Genomic DNA, 19,813 nt, shown 5'->3' with positions numbered 1-19,813 from the left:
TTCTGGATTCAGTTCAATGCATGTGAACTGGCATCATGAGAACATTTAAGTCTCAAATTTCAATGAAATTCTATAAAAAATATGGGATGCAGATTATGCCAGTTCATACTCATTTTTAAATATTAACAAGTATATCTGTGCAAGACATTCATAAAGACAGGGAGAAATCATTTCTTCTAATTTAAGTTCTTCAATTTAAATTTTTATCTTTGATTTTAAATGTTTTTCCTGCTTTAAATAAGAGTATAATTTTCACTGAAGCATACTGAACTGAAGGGAAAAACAATGTAATTTGATAACAAAGCTTCAGTTAGGATATGAAAACACTGTATTTCACCAAGTCTAAAAAGTCAATGCAAACTTCAGGACATGTTTTTAAAAGAAGAGAGAAAAATTAATTGAGGAGGTTAAAGTTGCTTGTAATTGTGTTTTACAGATGGAAAGTAAATCGTAGGCCCAGTTAGCTGATAAAAAAACCTTTTTTTCAACAACCCAGACAAAGTAATTTTCTCTTTTGTTATGAACTTGGCTAAATGGAAGTCTTTGGTATCCTCTACTCAGATATACATTACAATATAAAGAAAATGGGTCACACAGGTTTATGTGTTGTCAAAATCAGATGTATCTACAGATAGAAGAAAGTGCCTATATGTTGCTTAAAGCCCCTTCCAGCTCCAAAATCACTATGAAAGTGGCTGACATTGAAAGTTCTAACTTACTGAAACATGAAGTTCACTTGTTCTAATGTGTAAAAAAGAGACAACTTGCTAAGAGCAGTTAGAGAATACAAAGAAATTTAGAAAGGATTAGGCAATATTTAGTTCAAGTCTATTTTACAGGTGAGGAAACAGGTCAAGCAAGGCTAAATGAGCTGCCTCGAATCCTGTGGTTACCTAGCAGCATCAGAGATGGCATTAACATCCACCCCTGATTCTCATGTCAATTTCCTTTCCATAACACTTATGCCTCCAAATAGCAAAACACAGGAAGCTAGGGATCCTGGTTACACAGAGTACAGATGCTATAGGGCTTCCTCCCAATCTAAGGAGTACTAGAATCTAATACAAAGTCCAGACAAACATCAAATTTGCTTATGGTATTATCTATTTGTGATATGGTTACCAAAAAAACTCCTTGCCCATAACGTGGTTATATTTTATCAGACGTTTTTTAGACTTCCATCATATTTGAAAAGATTTGACTTAAAATATTTTTGGACCAAGAATACGATCTTATATATGGTGATAACACCATAAATCTGGGTTTGGTAATTTATTTGAAAGCCATAAACTGATTCAGCTATCTAGCTATGTATGTTTTATTTTATTTTTTTTAATGTAAAATTAAAGCCCCACTGTGGGGCTTGAACTCTTAACCCAGAGATCAACTGAGCTAGCCAAGAGCCCCTGATTCAGCAATCTAAGCCAAGAAAAAATGTGGGTTATTAAGAGCAAAGAACAAATTCATGCTCATTGACACTTTTTTATCTCTGTGTAATATGATATATTATGATTATAATATAGATTTAATTACATGTATGTTGTTGTAGCCTGGAAAAGCTCTTATATTATATTGTGACCATGATTATGATGACAATGATGGGGATAACTGCAACTTTTAACACATTAAATTCTCTAATACTACGCTTCACACAGGAAAAAAAAAAGCTGTTGAGAAAATGACAGCCTTCCTCCTGACATCAAATCTCAAAGGAAGAAAAAAAACACCACCAAGCCTAAAAAAGCTAATCAGCACTTGATCACATCAGGATTTGTGATAAAAGGATAAAATCCAGGGGTGCCTGGTGGTGGAGTAAGTTAAGTGTCCAGCTTTTGGTTTCAGTGCAGGTGGTGATCTCAGGGTGGTGAGACTGAGCCCCATGTTGGGTTCTATGCTGGGTGTAGTCTGCTTGAGATCCTTTCTTCCTCTCCCTCACCTTCCATGCTTCTCTCTCTCTCTCTCACACAAAAGAAAGAGAAAGGAAGGAAGGAAGGAATAAAATCTAGACTTTGTACTATGTCTGATGAGAGTGGGTTAAACTGTGCTAACCAAAATGATGCAGAATATCTAAACCAAAATTAAAAAACACGAATGCCCACCAGACCAAGACAGGTAATCTAAATGTATGAAGAGGCCAGAGGGGAGCAGTGTGAGTTGAGGGCCTGCCCCAAACAGGAGCTGCTCCTCATCACCATCAGGGAAAGAGAGTTCAATGTTATCAGATCTTTCCATTTGGGAGCTAAATCCAAAGTTGTCTATATTTGTATGTAAAATATTTCAATTTAAAAAGCACTTGTAATGAAATTCAAACATTAAACAAACAGAAACTAAGGTAGAGCCATAACGCATGGTTGCAGGCTGGATCCTGCCAACTGGTAACCTCTGATCTAAAATTTAAGAAAACATATTTCACATACATTTTAAGTAGAAACACAAAGTAAAAGATCTTTCTAAGCTTTAAGATCCTTCAAGATCCAGTATTGAAGGAAGGAAGGGAAACTGAAGATCAGAGAGTGGAAAAACAATAAATATGAGTCTTGAGAATTAACTCCTATCCACTAGAGCAGATAATTTAAGGATCACTACGTTAAGCAGTATCTTACCATGTTCAGTTTCTCCATGTAGTTAAAAGAAACACAATAGCATTTCTGTTAAAAAAAAAAAAATTCTAGCTCTCTGATTTCAAGCTATATTACAAAGTTATAGTAATCAAAATGGTATAGTATTGGCATAAAAACACACAGATCAATGGGACAAAACAGAGAGCCCAGAAATAAACCCACATGTATATGGTCAATTAATTTACAACAAAGGAGCCAAGAATACACAATGGGGAAAGGACAGTCTCTTCAATAAGTATTGCTGGGAAAACTAGACAGCCATTTGCAAAGGAATGAAACTGGACCACTACCTTTACACCATACACAAAAGTTAACTCAAAATGGATTAAAGACTTGATATAAAATCTGAAACATTAAACTAGAAGAAAACATAGGTGGTAAGTTCCTTGACATTGGTCGTGGCAATTTTTTTCAATGGCACACAAAAAAGCAAAGGAAATAAAACCAAAAACTAACAAGTGGAACCACATCAAACTAAAAAGCTTCCACAGAGCAAAGAAAACCATTAACAAAATGAAAAGACAACCTACTGAATGGGAGAAAATATTAGCAAATCATGTATCTGATAAGGAATTAATATCCAAAATATTTAAAGAAATCAGGCAACTTGACAGCAAAACCCCAAAGAATCCAATTACAAAATGGGCAGAAGATTTGAATAGACTTTTTTCCCAAAGAATACATACAGATAACTAACAGGTACAGGGAAGGTGACCAACATCACTTATCATTAGGGAAATGCAAATCAAAACCACAATGAAATATCACCTCATATCTGTTGGAATGGCTATTAGTGACCAACAAACAAAACAAGTGTTGGTGAGGTTGAAGAGAAAGAGTTTTGGTGAGAATGCAAACTGGTGCTGCTACTCTGGAAAACAGTATGGAAGTTCCTCAAAAAATTAAAAATAAAACTATCACATGATCCAGCAATTCTACTTCTGAATATTTATCTGAAGAAAACAAAAACAATAACTCAAAAAGACATCTGCACCCCCATGTTCACTACAGCATTATTTATAAAAACAAAGATATGGAAACAACTTAAGTGTCTGTGGGTGGATCAATGAACAAAGAAAATGTGGTGTATATATAGAAAATGGACTATTATTCAGCCATAAATAAGAATATTGCCATTTAAAACAAACATGGATGGACCCTCAGGGCATTATGCTAAGTGAAATAAGCAGACAAAGACAAATACAACATGATCTCACTAACATGTGGAATCTTAAAAAACAAAACAAAACAAAAACAAAAAACACCAAGCTCATAGATACAGGGAACAGACTGGTGGTTGACAGAGGTCGGGGGACGCGAGGGGAGTGGGTAAAATGGGTGAAGGGGGTCAAAAGGTACAAAGTTCCAGTTATTGTCACAGGGATGTAATGTACAGCATAGTGACTATGATTAACAATACTTTATTGTTACTTTATTCCATATTTGTAAATTGCTAAGAGAGTATATCTTAAAAGTTCTCATCACAAGAAAACAAAATTATAACTATGTATGGTGACAGATGTTAGTAGATTTATTGTGGCGATCATTTCATAATACATACAAATATGGAATGGTATGTTGTATATCTGAAACTAATATAATGTTATATGTTACTTAAAATCCTGCACTTAAAATCAGCTTTTCAATCCAGTATAGCAGTTTTACTCCATAAGACTCAAGATAATCATGGAGGAGCAAACACTTTTAAAAAAGAATAACAAAAAGAAGAAAATAATAAAGCAAATTACCCATGTGTAACAAATTGGGCACATTCTCCAATATTGTGTCCAATTTCCATTTGAAGTCTTTATCATCTATATTTCCTTTGAAGGCCACAAAGATTGTGGAATCCTCCAAAATACTATCACTTTTTGTGTCATCATCTTCTAATCCAGAGTCAAAATCCATCTCTGAGTCTTCCATTGTTGATGAACACAAGGAAGTATAGATGTCTTCTAAGTTTGGAAGGTCATCCAAAACCATGGTGAATATTATTCCAGTAGCATATGCCAAATGGAGAATAAGAAAACCTTTAAAAAAAGAAGATAGAAAAAGGTCATTACAATACATAATCATAGAATCAACAATGTATAATCCACTGTTCTGTGAAAACTGTAATTTATTTGCCAAGTAATAAGAAAGCACATATAAAAAATAAAGAAATTGGGGCACCTGGGTGGCTCAGTGGGTTAAAGCCGCTGCCTTCGGCTCAGGTCATGATCCCAGCGTCCTGGGATCGAGCCCCGCATCGGGCTCTCTGCTCGGCGGGGAGCCTGCTTCCTCCCTTCTCTCTCTGCCTGCCTCTCTGCCTACTTGTGATCTGTCTGTCAAATAAATAAATAAAATCTTAAAAAAAAATAAATAAAGAAATTACAGAGAGGATAAACTAAGATATTCTATAATAATTAACTCTTAAAAATAGGGCGCCTACTCAGCAGAGAGTCTGCTTCTCCCTCTGCCCTCACCCCTGCTTGTGCTTGCTCTCTCTCCTTCTCTCTCAAAAATAAATAAATAAATAAATAATCTTTAAAGAAATACCTGAAATAAAAATTTAGCAGTTTTAAAGAAAGTTCTTTTTATTATAATGTTTATGTCTATTATGTCATAGGTTACCACTTGGTAGGCCTATAATATGAGGAGGAGGGAACAAGAGATCACAAGAAAATAAAACAAGTTATATTTTGACAATTTTTAAAAAAGATTTTATTTAGTTATTTGAGAGAGTGAGAGATGGAGAGAGAGAGAGCAGAAGTGGGGAGAGAGAAGCAGATTCGCAGCTGAGCAGGGAGGCTGAAGCTAGGCTCGATTCCAGGACCCTGAGATCATGACCTGAGCCAAAGGCAGATGCATAACGGTCTGAGCCACCCAGGCACCCCAAGAATTAATTTATATAAACTTTTAACTGACCCCAGAGATCAAGGGGCTCCCCAAGACTCTCCTTATTCCTGTCCTGACAAAAGTTTCAGTGGAGCCAATGTTTTTAGAACCATTCTCTTTCTCTAATCTGAAAAGCACAACCTGATCCAACTAAAAACATCCAGAGGACTACCTAAAATCCTAAAGTCTTGAGGACCCTTTAAAATAACTTTAAGGGGAGCCTGGGTGGCTCAGTCATTAAGTGTCTGCCTTCAGCTCAGGTCATGATCCCAGGGTCCTGGGATTGAGCCCCACATCAGGCAGGAAGCTTGCTTTCTCCCTTTCCCACTTCCCCTGCTTGTGTTCCCTCTCTCGCTATGTCTCTCTCTGTCAAATAAATAAATAAAATCTTTTTTTTTTAAAGATTTATTTATTTATTTGACAGAGAGAGAGACAGCGAGAGAGGGAACACAAGGTGGGGGGTGGGGAGAGGGAGAAGCAGGCTTCCCACAGAGCAGGGAGCCCGATCACAGAGCAGGGAGCCTGATGCGGGGCTAGATCCCATAACCCTGGGATCATGACCTGAGCCGAAGGCAGAGGCCTTAACCCACTGAGCCACCCAGGCACCCCTCCAAAAACTTTTTAAAGAAGCGTCTTCCAGATAACATATTCACTGACATACTGTCCACTTAAAATCTAGACTTTAACAAAAGATTTATAATCAAAATAATTAACCAACCTTCAAGTAAAATGCAGTTCAGTTCAGTGCCCTGCTCTTGGGAGAGAAAACAGATTATAGTTGACTAGTTTGAAACTCATTTGCTCACTTACAAGAGAGCCGTGTGCTACCTCTCTGGGTTTGTTAAGATTAACCACCAGTGAATTTGCTCACTTGCCACATAACAGATTTCCAGATTATCTACTGGTTTCATTTCTAACTGGAGGTCTTTTAATCTTTTATAAAGAACATAAGAATAAATGTGATATCCAGGAGAAATTTAAAAAGCAAGCATATTATTTATTCTACCTTTCCAAGGCAGAATGAAGTAGATTCCCAAAAATCATTTCAGGGTAATATTTCAGGATAGCCAAACAGCTCCAGTTGATAAAGAAAAGCTCTTTTTTATAAAAGAATGCTAACTTAAATATAAAAATGGCATTAGAAAAATCACAATTTTGTGATCCCTAATAAAGTAATTCAGAAAAGGATCATTAATTAAGAGTAAAAACAACATGTGAAAAGTTGACAGAGAACTGGATATACACATGATGTCAAAGTATCATTCTAGAGATTTGCTGCTTGGCAAAGGGAAAACTAACTTCACAGTGGGAGGCTCTGGCTGTCATCACCTAAACACAATGACCAAACCACATCACTAACAGAAAAAAACCCAGAAACTATGTACAATATTAATTGCACAGTATTACCTATGAAATATTCCTGCAGGGGCACCTGGGAGGCTCAGCTGGTTAAGCAACTGCCTTGGGCTCAGGTCATGATCCTGGAGTCCCAGGATTGAGTCTCACATCAGGCTCTTTGCTCAGCGGAGAGTCTGCTTCTCCCTCTGACCAGCCCCCCATGCTCACTCTCTCTCAAATAAATAAAATCTAAAAAAAAAAAAAAAAGAAAGAAATATTCCTGCCAAAAATGTTTAACCTGACTCTAACAAGTCTTTATACAGGAGAGAGACAATAACTTAAATAACACTGTGAAGAAGTATTCAGACAAATCTAGAGGGTAGGATTTCTAGAGCATAATGGGCTTGGCCTCTTCAGTAAGTAAGTGGTCATGAAAGAAGAAAAAGGTGGGTGAAATTATTCTATGTTAAAAGAGATTTAAAAGACTTAAGAATCAAAAGCAGTGTATGGTCCTTTATTAGGTTTTGGTTTGAAAAAAAAAGATGTTGGGACGTCTGGGTGGCTCAGTGGGTTGAGCCTCTGCCTTTAGCTTGGGTCTGGTCTCGAGGTCCTGCGATTGCCTGGGTGGCTCAGTGGGTTAAAGTCTCTGCCTTCGGCTCAGGTCATGACCCCAGGGTCCTGGAATCCAGCCCCACATTGGGCTCTCTGCTCAGTAGGGAGCCTGCTTCCCTTCCTTTCTCTCTGCCTGCCTCTCTGCCTACTTGTGATCTCTCTGTCAAATAAATAAATAAAAATCTTTAAAAAAAAATAAATAAAAATCAAAAAGATTCATCCATCCATCCATCCATCCATCCATTCATTCACTTTGAGAGAGAGAGGGAAAGAGCGCATGCAAGCGCAGGAGGAGTGGCAAAGGGAAAGGGAAAGAGAAAGAATCTCAAGTACATTCCCCACTGAGCACAGTGCCTGACAAAGGGCTCAATCTCTCAACCCTGAGATTATGACCTGAGCTGAAATCAAGACTCAGATACTTAACTGACACAGCCACCCAGATACCCTGGGGAATTACTGCTAATTTTGTTAGGTGTGACAATAATGGTGTTATGGACAATGTTTTTACTGTTTAAGAGATGCATACTGAAGCACTCTGGGGGGTAATTTGTCATATGCTTATAATTTACTTTAAAATAATTGAGGGGGGGCATCTGGGTGGCTCCATCAGTTACATGTCTGACTTCAGCTCGGGTCATGATCTCAGGGTCCTGGATGGAGCCCCATGTCTGGATCCATGTTTAGCAGGGAGCCTGCTTGTCCCTGTCCCTCTGCTCCTCCTCCTGCTCTCTCATTCACTCTCACTCTTTCTCTCTCAAATAAATAAAATCTTAAAAAAAAAATTGAGGGGAAAAATAGATTAAGCAAATATGGCAAAAGGTTAATAAAGGTTAAGTATAGATGATGGGTATACAGATGTTCCTTATACTTTTGTTTGTAATATAATTTTATAAAATGTTTGAAATTGTTCATAATAAAAATTAAAAAAAAAAAAAGAAAGAAAGAAAAGAAAAAAGCAAGCGTACCAGCAATACAGTACTGCTCCAAGGTAAAACTCTACCAGACATCGGGAAGGCTTAGAAGCTTACTTAAGAACATCTTCCAAATCACAGTAGGATTAAAAATAAATAAATATATTTAAACATATATATTTGTAAAGGTATAAGTTTATATTTACTTGTAAGTATGTAAATTTATATATCATATATATTACACATATAACCAGCTAATATGCACCAGATTTACGTTTAAATCTGAAGAGAAAGGACTGGTGTAGGTAGTTGAATAATGAGAAAAGACTGTGACACGCCATTCAGATTATCAACTTGGCTGTCATCTGAACAAAAGATGATCTATATCAGAAATCACAAACTCACATACTCACAGGGTCAGGCAGATAAAATAAGAGAAGAACACTGGATATTAAATGCATTTGCACATACTGTATGAATGATTTGGGCAACAGAAAATTCACATACCATCTATGCTAAGTAGTCACTGCTCTGCTCCAGCTTATTACTTTCTTTTTGGAAGATTGGGAGGCGTTGTGCCAGGCCCAGCACTAGCAGATGTTCTGAATTTTAGGAAAAGACTAAAATCTATTCAGTGAAGTCTCCAGATCTTAAAACAGTTTTACATTTTTGGAAAATACTCTGCAGGCTAAATGAAACATTTTAACTGTATAAGGCTCGGGCACCACTTTTCAATTTCTATGACTCACATAACTGACTAGTCCAACACTAGGTCTGGGTAAACTATGCTGGGTTTGGTATAGTGCTAAAGGAGACCAGATATTTAAAATGCATTTACATGTTGTGATGTGCCAGGATGCCTGGGTGGCTCCATCAGTAGTGTCTGACTCTTGATTTTGCCTCAGGTCACGATCTCAGGGTCAGGAGATCGAGCCCTGCATGGGACTCCTCACTCAGTGTGGGGTTTGCTTGAGATTCTCTCTCCCTCTGCCCTACCCACTTGTGCTCTCTCACTCACAAATAAATAATCTTTTATTTTATTTTTTTTTAAAGATTTTATCCATTTATTTGACAGAGAGAGAGAGATCACAAGTAGACAGAAAGGGGGAAGCAGGCTCCCTGCTGAGCAGAGAGCCCGATGCGGGGCTCGATCCCAGGACCCTGAGATCATGACCTGAGTGGAAAGCAGAGGCTTAACCCACTGAGCCACCCAGGTGCCCCATAAATAATCTTTTAAAAAAAATTTTTGATGTGCCTCCTGAGAAGTCTGTGGGCTCTCTAAGAGAAAGAAAAAGAGATCAAGGTCTCAACCCCAGAGGAACAGAAGGTACTCAAACCTCAAACTTAGTGAATTTTGGGCTTCATTAAACATGAAGATGCCGCCTATTAAGTGGCTGAAGGACCATTTTCTCCTTTGACAAAATGCCAGACGATGAAGAAAACAGGTTTTTTATTTGTAGTGTAATGTTGGTAGAGTCATTCTGTTGTATGGGAATAAGCTGAACCTTAACCACTCTTTTACATAAGATTTCACTCACCAAAAGGTCTTTAATTTTTATCATTTATCCATGTCATCTTCTAAGTCCAAACAAGCTGGCATTTTTAGGGTTGGTATTTCAAGGCAGCAGCCAAATAAAAATTCTAAAAAAGAGTGAGAGACAGAAAATAAAGTTTCAGTATTACATAGAAATTAGAAATTTCAGAAGTGACATCTTTGTAACAGAAGTCAATACAAATATCACAAGTTATCATCAAGTCAACTTACACATCTTCAGAGGATAGTAAAACAGAGTTTTCATTAAGTCTACAAAATATATCTTTTTTCTGAGATTAAACCACTATTCAACAAGCATCTCAAAGAGTATGGAAGCAGAACTCAAGGACATATACCAACTTCACTTAAGAATTATGAAACTGGGACACAAAGCCTTAGAGCCCTCCTCCTCTTACTTCCATTTTTATATCTGTCAAATTAAAATGAATTGATAGCATCTGTCACACTGTTTTGCAGCTACTTGGAGCCAAAACCAAAATATTTTGTATACACACTAAATATAAGACTCACTTGTTCTAACATAATTTCAAAATTCATCTTAAACTCCACTAAGTATAGATTTAAGTTTTTTTCCTATTTTATACATAAGATACATTATATTTTTCATTAAATTTTGTTTTTCTAAGTATTCTTTATGGTATACATAAGAATTTTGCATGGATACTGCCTAACTTTGTCATGCTTCAGAAAAATTTCTCACTTAAGATATTATCAGTCTACAACATCCTCGGCTTGGCTGTTATGGTTTTACATTATCACCAAATATTGACTTTATAATCTCAAAATTTTAGATGGATATATGTATTACATATTAATAATTATTAGAGAAAAAAACTATGCCTTAATTATTTTTTATTTTAAGAAAAAGCCATCTTTTTAAGTCTTCATGGAACGTTAACAAAAACTGACCTTAAGAGAGGCTAAAGAAAATCCCTATAGAGTAGGGGATTAAAAGTACACTTATCTTGATGAGCACTGAGTAATAACATGGAATTGCTGAACCACTACATTATATACCTGAAACAAATATAACACTGTATGTTAACTATACCAGAATTAAAAAAAAAAAAAACCTTGATAAGTCCAAAAGTAACAGTGGGATAATATCCTGATGACAATGCACTTAATGAAATTATAAACTTAAAATAAAATAAAGCAATGAAGGCCTTTAAAACAACAACAAAACCCTTGGACTTTGGTTAAAAACGAAACCAATACTGCAACATTTCTAGAAAATGCCTAAATAAGGAAAATGTGACATATTAGAACCTAAAGAATATAGCTGAACCAGTAAAGAAGAAAATTCACAGCCATAAATACCTACGCATCAGGGAAAACGGGAAAAAAAAAAGAAAGAAAGAAATCTGACTCCATATCTGACTCAAAAAGACAGGGAAATAACCAGGAAGGCGAACTGAAAGAAATCAAAATGAAGGAATTAGGGCGCCTGGGTGGCTCAGTGGGTTAAAGCCTCTGCCTTTGGCTCGGGTCATGATCCTGGGGTCCTGGGATCCAGCCCCGCACTGGGCTCTCTACTGAGTGGGGAGCCTGCTTCCCTTCCTCTCTCTCTGCCTGCCTCTCTGCCTACTTGTGATCTCTGTCTGTCAAATAAATAAATAAAATCTTTAAAAAAAAATGAAGGAATTAAACACAGATAAAAGCAGAAAATAGAAAAACAGCAGAATAAATCAATCCAACAACTGGTACATTGGAGGAAAATCAATAAAATAATTAAACCACTAGCTAATCTTGTAAGTAAAAAGGGAGAAAGTCCAAATATATGAGATAAGTAACTACAAAAACAAAGGAAATTAAAAGGACCTTAGAAACTATTTTCTTCAAGCTTTTGCTCAATTTATCTATATAAATATGGTATGCCCCCCAAAAGCACCACACACAGATTTAATGGAAATATTAACCCTTTAAAGAGCAGGTAAGTCTAGTGATCTGAAACTATTCCAGAGCATGCAAAAAAAAAAAAGAAAAGAAAAGAAAAGAAAACTTCCTAAATCTTTTTATGAAGCAAATATAACATGAGTATCAAAAGCTGATACTGGGTGCCTGAGTGGGTCAGTCAGTTAAGTGTCTGCTTTCTGCTCAGGTTGTGATCCCAGGGTCCTGGGATGGAGCCCCATGTCAGGTTCCCTGCTCACGCACCCTCTTTCTCTCAGATAAATAAATAAAATCTTCAAAAAATAAAAAGCTGATACAACTGCAGGCAGAAAGCTATAGATCAATCTCTCTTATATTGATGCAAGATTCTAAATCAAACTTTAAATAGAATACAATAATACATTAGAAGAATAATGCATCAAAATTATGTGGAATTTGGTCTAGGAATGCAAGGAAGGATCACTATGAGGAAACTAAGGGGAAAAGGCATATGATCATCTCCACAGATATTAAAAGCCACCTGACAAAATTCAACACTTCCTGATTTAAAAAAAGAAAAAATCAAATAGGGGCACCTGGGTGGCTCAGCTGGTTGGGTGGCTAGCTCTTGATTTTGGCTCAGGTTATGATCTCAGGGTCCTGGGAATGAGCCCTGTGTCCGGCTCCACGGTCAGCAGGGAGTCTGCTAGAGGATTCTTCCTCCTTATCCCTCTGCCCCTTCCCCCAGATCACATACATGCTCACTCTCTCTAAAACAAATTTTTTTTAAAGAAATCAAATAGGAATATACAAATACTTCCTTAGCATGACAAAATATCTTTTTAGCCCTGAAGTCAGCAGCTTGCTTAATGGGGAAAAGTTGGGAAGATAGATATCCATTATGTGTTATTAAACACTATGCCAAAAGTATAAAATCAGTGAAATGAAACAAGACTAATAATAGTAAAAAAATGGGAAGAAGAGTATAGAACTATCACTATTAGCAGATGATATATATTTGTATTCTCGAACATCTTAGAAAATCAACCAAGAAAAATAAGAAAATTCAGTAAAGTAGAATGGTACAAAATATACAGAAAGCAACAGTTTTTATTACATATGCAATCAATAACCAGTAGGTGGGGGAAAATCTAATTAATAACAGCAACAAAAAATAAAATATTTAGGAATAAACTAAAAAGAAAATGCAGAACTACAAGATGAAATTTTTTTTAAAGATTTTATTTATTTATGTGACAGAGAGAGAGATATCACAAGTAGGCGGAGAGGCAGGCAGAGAGAGAGAGGAGGAAGCAGGCTCCCTGATGAGCAGAGAGCCCAATACAGGGCTCGATCCCAGGACCCTGGGATCATGACCTGAGCCGAAAGCAGAGACTTTAACCCACTGAGCCACCCAGGCGCCACTACAAGATGAAATTTTTAACACACTAATGAAAGATCCAAATATAAAAAAGACCTGAACAAATGGAATGACATACCAAATTCCTAGAAAAAAAGACTTCTAAACAGCAATTCACCATAATTTAGAATTTAATAATCCCAATAAAAAATGCTAACTTACTATTTTTTTAAAGATTTTATTTATTTATTTGACAGACAGAGATCACAAGCAGGCAGAGAGGCAGGCAGAGAGAGGGGGGAAGCAGGCTCCCTGCTGAGCAGAGAGACCGATGCGGGGCTCGATCTCAGGACCCTGAGATCATGACCTGAGCCAAAGGCAGAGGCTTAACCCATTGAGCCACCCAGATGCCCCGCTAACTTATTTCTTTTAATGGACAAGTTGACTTTAAAATTCATATGGAAAGAAAAAGAGTAAAAAAAAAAAAAAAAAACTCTGAAAAATAATAGTAGTGAAAGGGTAAATCCTATCAGATATCAAAACACAATGCCTCAATAATTAAAACTCTGTAGTATTGGCAGATAAACTAATGGGAGACCAAAAGAAGACTAAAATCCCCCAAAATGATGAAAATGGACATGGAATTTTAATGTCTCATGAAGGTGTAAAAATTTGATTTTTTCACTAAATGGGAGCGGGTAGCCACCTAGGGAAAAAACAAAATTAGAGCTACACCTCATATCAAGAGAACTTCAAATGGACCCAAAACTTCAATGTAATAAACCCTACAAGTATTAGAAGAAAATACAGAAGAAATCTTTATAACCTTGGAGTTGGTAAGGATTTTCTAACCATGACTCAAAATTCAAAGCCATTAAAAATACTGATAAATTGGAATACATAGAAATCAAAGAATTCTGCAGAGCAAAAAACACCATAAGCAAAGCAAAACCCCAACAAACAAAATGACAAAGTAAGAAAAATATATTAGCAATTGTATCACTGAAGAACAAATCTCCCATATATAAACATACTTTAGAAAAAAACATAGGTTTGTGTGTTTGTGTGTGTGCGTGTGCACATGCGCATATATAGATATATAAAATAAAGAGAAAAGTAATTTGGACAAAGTATTGTGTCCAAAAATGGACACAGAATATGATCATAAAATTCACAGAAAAGGAAATACAAATGAACTTTAAACATATGAAAAAATATTCAACCTCACACATAAGAAAATTTTTTTTCACTCACCAGATTACAAAAATCTAAAAACCTAATAATGCACTCTTCTGACAAGGTTATAGGAAAACAGACACTCTCATTCATTGCTAGTGGTAGTCTAACATCAGCAAATAGGTATTATCTATCAACATTATAATTATATATACCATAACACAACAATCTCACTTCTGGGTAGTGATCCAATCCAACAGGTACACCTGTTCCCACAGTAGATGACATATATATAAGGTTATTTACTAAAGCATTGTTTGCAATAGCAAGATAGGAAATTACCCAAATGTCCACCTGATTAAATTATAGTACATCTAATAAAAAGGAAATGCAGCATGAATAAGGATGCTCTCTATGCACTGATATGGAATAATCTCCAAGATACATTGTTGAGAGAAGAAAAAACAAGGAGTAAAACATTGATTATAGTATGCTACTTCTGGCAAGAAAAGAGGAGAAAAATATTTTTTATATGTTAGTATCAAAACAAAATACTCTAGGGATGCCTGGGTAGTTCAGTAGGTTAAGCGTCTGCCTTTGGCTCAGATCATGATCCCAGGGTGCTGGGTCAAGTCCCACATTGGGCTCCTTGCTGAATGGTAAGCCTGCTTCTCCCTCTATCCCTCCCTCTGCTTGTGTTCTCTCTTTCTCACAAATGAATAAAATCCTTAAAAAAAAATAAGCTAGAAAGACATATTTTAAAAAAATAGAAAATATTATCTTCATGGTAAATTTTTAAAAATCACATTGTACCAGAAAGCAAAGAAGCACTCAGACCAATGGGGAGCATGTCACAAGGACCCAGAAGCCAGTTTTAAGGGGTTTCTACCAGGAAATTTGAGATAATTTGAGAACTAAAAAGAATAATGACTAAAAATCATGATAATATCATGAATAAACAAAAATCCACAAATACATAGTAATAGATAGCTCAAAGAATTAAAAAAAAAATTCTCAGGAAGTCACCATTAGGAGTAACTATGACATCAACTCCTTACTCTGAAGACTGATAAAGAAAAAGAAGGAAGCAAAGAATTTACTTTTTTTAAGAAAGGTTAATCCTTGGTAGAAAGGGAAAGCTCTTCTTTACATAAGAATGCTAGTTAATAAATGCAGAAGGAAAAAATTTTTTAAATCATCATTGTGCAACCTCCAATGAAATAAGTGATTCATTCAGGCAAGGATGATCAAGGGGTGCTAAAAATCATCTTGTGAAAATTGTTGGGAAACAGAAGATTCCCATGATGCTAAAGGATTATTCCACAGATTACTTCCTAATTGCAAAGGGAAAACAAGACTTTACAATGGAAAGAAAGATACGACAGTCACCAGCTTAACCTGGTGATCAAACTCAGTAACAATTAGAGTGAGACCTTTTATTTATGCCTCCTAATGTGATGTAACTGAAGTGCCAGTCATCATCTACAATGTATCATTACCCAAAATGCCTAACCTAGGTCTAAACACATCTTTAAACCTAATTTCTCCTTTACAGAAAATTCAGGAGAAAGAGCAACGAGAACAATTGCAAGAAGGATTCTATTACATGAAGAAATAACCAGATCTAGAATGTGGGACTTGCTACAACCAAACTGATCTGGTCTCTTCAAAACCCAAAATCTTAAGGGAAGAGAGAGGGGGAAGATACAGTTCTCAATTAAAAGACTTCAGAAATGTAACCACCAAATACAATCCATGAATGTTACTTAGACCCACTTTGAAGAAAACAACCATAAAATCTTTTTTTAGATAGTGGGAAAAACTGAATGTGAAGTACTAGAAGATATTAAAATATTCTTAAAAACATCCTTGGGTGTGAGGAGCCTGGGTGGCTCAGATGGGTTTAGCCTCCAGCTCTTGGTTTTGGCTCAGATCATGATCTCAGGGTCAAAAGATTGAGCCCCCTGTTGGGCTCGCCCTGTTAGGCTCCCCTTGTTGGGCTCCCCACTTGGCCCGGAGTCTGGTTGAGATTCTCTTCCTCTGCCCCTTCCCCCACATGGGCACGTGCATGTGGGCGCTAATATATAATTATTGGAACCCCTGAGGGGGAGGAGAAAGAAAGAGGACTAGAAGATATAGTTGAACAAATTCTCCATGAAAATTTTCCCAGTCTGGCGAATGGAACCAGTGTTCGTGTACTGGAGGCAGAAAGGTCTCCCCCCAAGAGCATAGACTCTAGAAAGACCTCGAGACATCTGATTGTGAAAATGATGAATCATAATTTTAGACAGGAGCTCTTGAGAGCAGCTAGGGGGAAGAAATTCCTTACATACAGAGGAAAGCCCATCAGAATAACGTCAGACCTGTCCACAGAAACCTGGCAAGCCAGAAATGACTGGCAAGATGTATTCAGGGCACTAAATGAGAAGAACATGCAGCCAAGAATACTTTATCCAGCAAGACTGACATTCAAAATGGATGGACAGACAAAGAGCTTCCAAGGTCGGCAAGGTTTAAAAGAGTATGTGACCACCAAGCCGGCACTGCAAGTAACATTTTTTTTTTTTTATGGGAACAATAATGAACAATAATCACATTTTTTTTAAAGATTTTATTTATTTAGGGGGCGCCTGGGTGGCTCAGTGGGTTAAGCCACTGCCTTTGGCTCGGGTCGTGATCTCAGGGTCCTGGGACCAAGTCCTGCATCGGGCTCTCTGCTCAGCAGGGAGCCTGCTTCCCTCTCACTCTCTCTGCCTGCCTCTCTGCCTACTTGTGATCTCTCTCTGTCAAATAAATAAATAAAATCTTAAAAAAAAAAAAAGATTTTATTTATTTATTTGACAGACAGAGATCACAAGTACGCAGAGAGGCAGGCAGAGAGAGAGAGGAGGAAGCAGGCTCCCCGCTGAGCAGAGAGCCCGATGCAGGGCTCGATCCCAGGACCTGGAGATCACGACCCAAGCCGAAAGCAGAGGCTTAACCCACTGAGCCACCCAGGTGCCCCACTGCAAGAAATATTAAGGGGAGTTCTATAAAAGAGGAAAAAACCCAAGAATATCATTGAACAGAAATATACGGAGACAATCTATAGAAACAAAAGACTTCACAGGTAACACAATGTCAATAAAAACATATCTCTCAATAATCACTCTCAATGTGAATGGCCTAAATGCGCCCATAAAACGACACAGGGTTGCAGATTGGATAAAATAACAGGACCCATCCATATGTTGTCTATTAGAGACCCATTTTGAACCTAAGGATACATCCAGACTGAAAGTGAAGGGATGGAGAAGCATCTTTCATGCCAATGGGCCTCAAAAGAAGGCTGGGGTAGTGATTCTCATATCAGATAAATTAGATTTTAAACTAAAGACTGTAGTCAGAGATACAGAAGGACACTACATAATTCTTTTTTTTTTTTTTTTTTTTTTTTATTTATTTATTTGTCAGAGAGAGAGAGAGAGAGAGAGTGCGAGCACAGGCAGACAGAGTGGCAGAGGGAGAAGCAGGCTCCCTGCAGAGCAAGGAGCCCGATGTGGGACTCGATCCCAGGACGCTGGGATCATGACCCGAGCCGAAGGCAGCCGCTTAACCAACTGAGCCACCCAGGCGTCCCAGGACACTACATAATTCTTAAAGGGACTATACACCAAGAAGATCTAACAATTGTAAATATTTATGCCCCCAATATGGGAGCAGCCAATTACATAAGAAAACTGTTAATCAAGATAACGAGTCATACTGATATGAATACATTAATAGTAGGAGATCTTAACACGCCACTCTCCCTAACAGACAGATCATCATCCAAGCAGAAAATTAATAAAGAAACAAGACCATTGAATGACACATTGGACCAGATGGACCTCATAGATATGTACAGAAAATTCCACCCTAAAACAACAGAATACTCATACTCCTCGAGTGCACATGGAACCTTCTCCAGAAAAGACTACATACTGGGTCACAAATCAGGGCTCAAATGATACCAAAAGACTGAGATTTTCCCCTGCATATTCTCAGATCACAATGCTTTGAAACTGGAGCTCAACCACAAGGAAAAGTTTGGAAGGAATTCAAACACCTGGAAGCTAAAGACCACCTTGCTTAAGAATGCTTGGATCAACCAGGAAATCAAAGAAGAACTTAAACAATTCACGGAAACCAATGAGAATGAAGACACTTTGGTCCAAAACCTATGGGATATGGCAAAGGCAGTCCTAAGGGGGAAATACATAGCCATCCAAGCCTCCCTCAAAAAAACTGAAAAATCCAAAATACACCAGCTATCTCTACACCTTAAAGAACTGGAGAATCAACAACAAATTAAGCCAACTCTACACACAAGAAGGGAAATAATCAAGATTAGAGCAGAGATCAATGAGATAGAAACTAGAGATATTATAGAATGCATCAATGAAACTAGAAGCTGGTTTTTTTTGAAAGAACCAGTAAGATCGATAAACCATTGGCCAAACTAATCCAAAAGAAAAGAGAGAAGGCCCAAATTAATAAAATTATGAATGAAAAGGGAGAGATCACAACTAACACCAAGGAAACAGAAACAATCATCAGACATTATTATCAACAGTTATATGCCAATAAGTTAGCAACCTAGATGAAATGGATGCATTCCTGGAAAACTATAAACTTCCAAAATTGAACGAGAAAGAAACTGACAATCTGAAAAGACCGATATCTAGTAACGAGATTGAAGCAGTGATCAAAAACCTCCCCAAAAACAAGAGCCCATGGGGCGCCTGGGTGGCTCAGTGGGTTAAAGCCTTCGGCTCAGGTCATGATCCCAGGGTCCTGGGATTGAGCCCCGCATCGGGCTCTCTGCTCTGCGGGAAGCCTGCTTCCTCCTCTCTCTCTGCCTGCCTCTCTGCCTAGTTGTGATTTCTGTCAAATAAATAAAATATTTAAAAAAAAAACAAAAAACAAAACAAACAAACAAAAAAACAAGAGCCCAGGACCTGACGGATTCCCTGGGGAATTCAACCAAACTTTCAAAGAAGAAATAACACCTATTCTCCTGAGGCTATTTCAAAAAATTGAAGCAGAAGGAAAACTTCCAGGCTCTTTTTATGAAGCCAGCATTACCCTGATCCCCAAACCAGGCAAAGACGACACCAAAAAGGAGAATTTCAGACCAATATCCCTGATGACTATGGATGCTAAGATTCTCAACAAGATCCTAGCTAATAGGATCCAACAGCACATTAAAAAGATTATCCACCATGACCAGGTGGGATTCATCCCTGGGTTTCAAGGATGGTTCAACATTGGCAAATCAATCAATGTGACAGAACAAATCAATAAGAAAAGAGAGAAGAACCACTTGGTCCTTTCAATTGATGCAGAAAAATCATTTGACAAAATCCAGCATCTGTTCATGATTAAAATGCTTCACGGTATAGGGACAGAGGGAACATTCCTCAACTTCATAAAATCTATCTACAAAAAACCCACAGCAAATATCACCCTC

The 19,813-nt window shown here is 37.3% G+C and overlaps 1 protein-coding gene across 4 annotated transcripts in view; it reads right to left on the bottom strand.

Annotated features, from left to right (window-relative positions):
* Positions 1 to 19,813, bottom strand: part of NCOA6 (nuclear receptor coactivator 6) — a 102,498-nt gene that overhangs the window by 48,229 nt on the left and 34,456 nt on the right. For all 4 annotated transcript variants that reach the window (XR_013967364.1, XM_080812822.1, XM_080812823.1 and 1 more), the window contains exons 3-4: positions 9,898 to 10,000; positions 4,370 to 4,651 (exon numbers count right to left, since the gene is read on the bottom strand). Coding sequence is in view for 3 of the 4 variants with exons in the window: in XM_080812822.1 (XP_080668948.1) it covers positions 4,370 to 4,604 (235 nt within the window). In the remaining variant the exon portion in view is untranslated. The remainder of the gene's footprint in view (positions 1 to 4,369; positions 4,652 to 9,897; positions 10,001 to 19,813) is intronic.

This window comes from Martes martes (genome assembly GCF_963455335.1).
Source record: "Martes martes genome assembly, chromosome: 9".
NCBI classification, from domain to species: Eukaryota; Metazoa; Chordata; class Mammalia; order Carnivora; family Mustelidae; genus Martes; species Martes martes.
The sequence above is the reverse complement of the archived record's forward strand: the minus strand, read 5'-3'. Positions and strand labels throughout refer to the sequence as shown.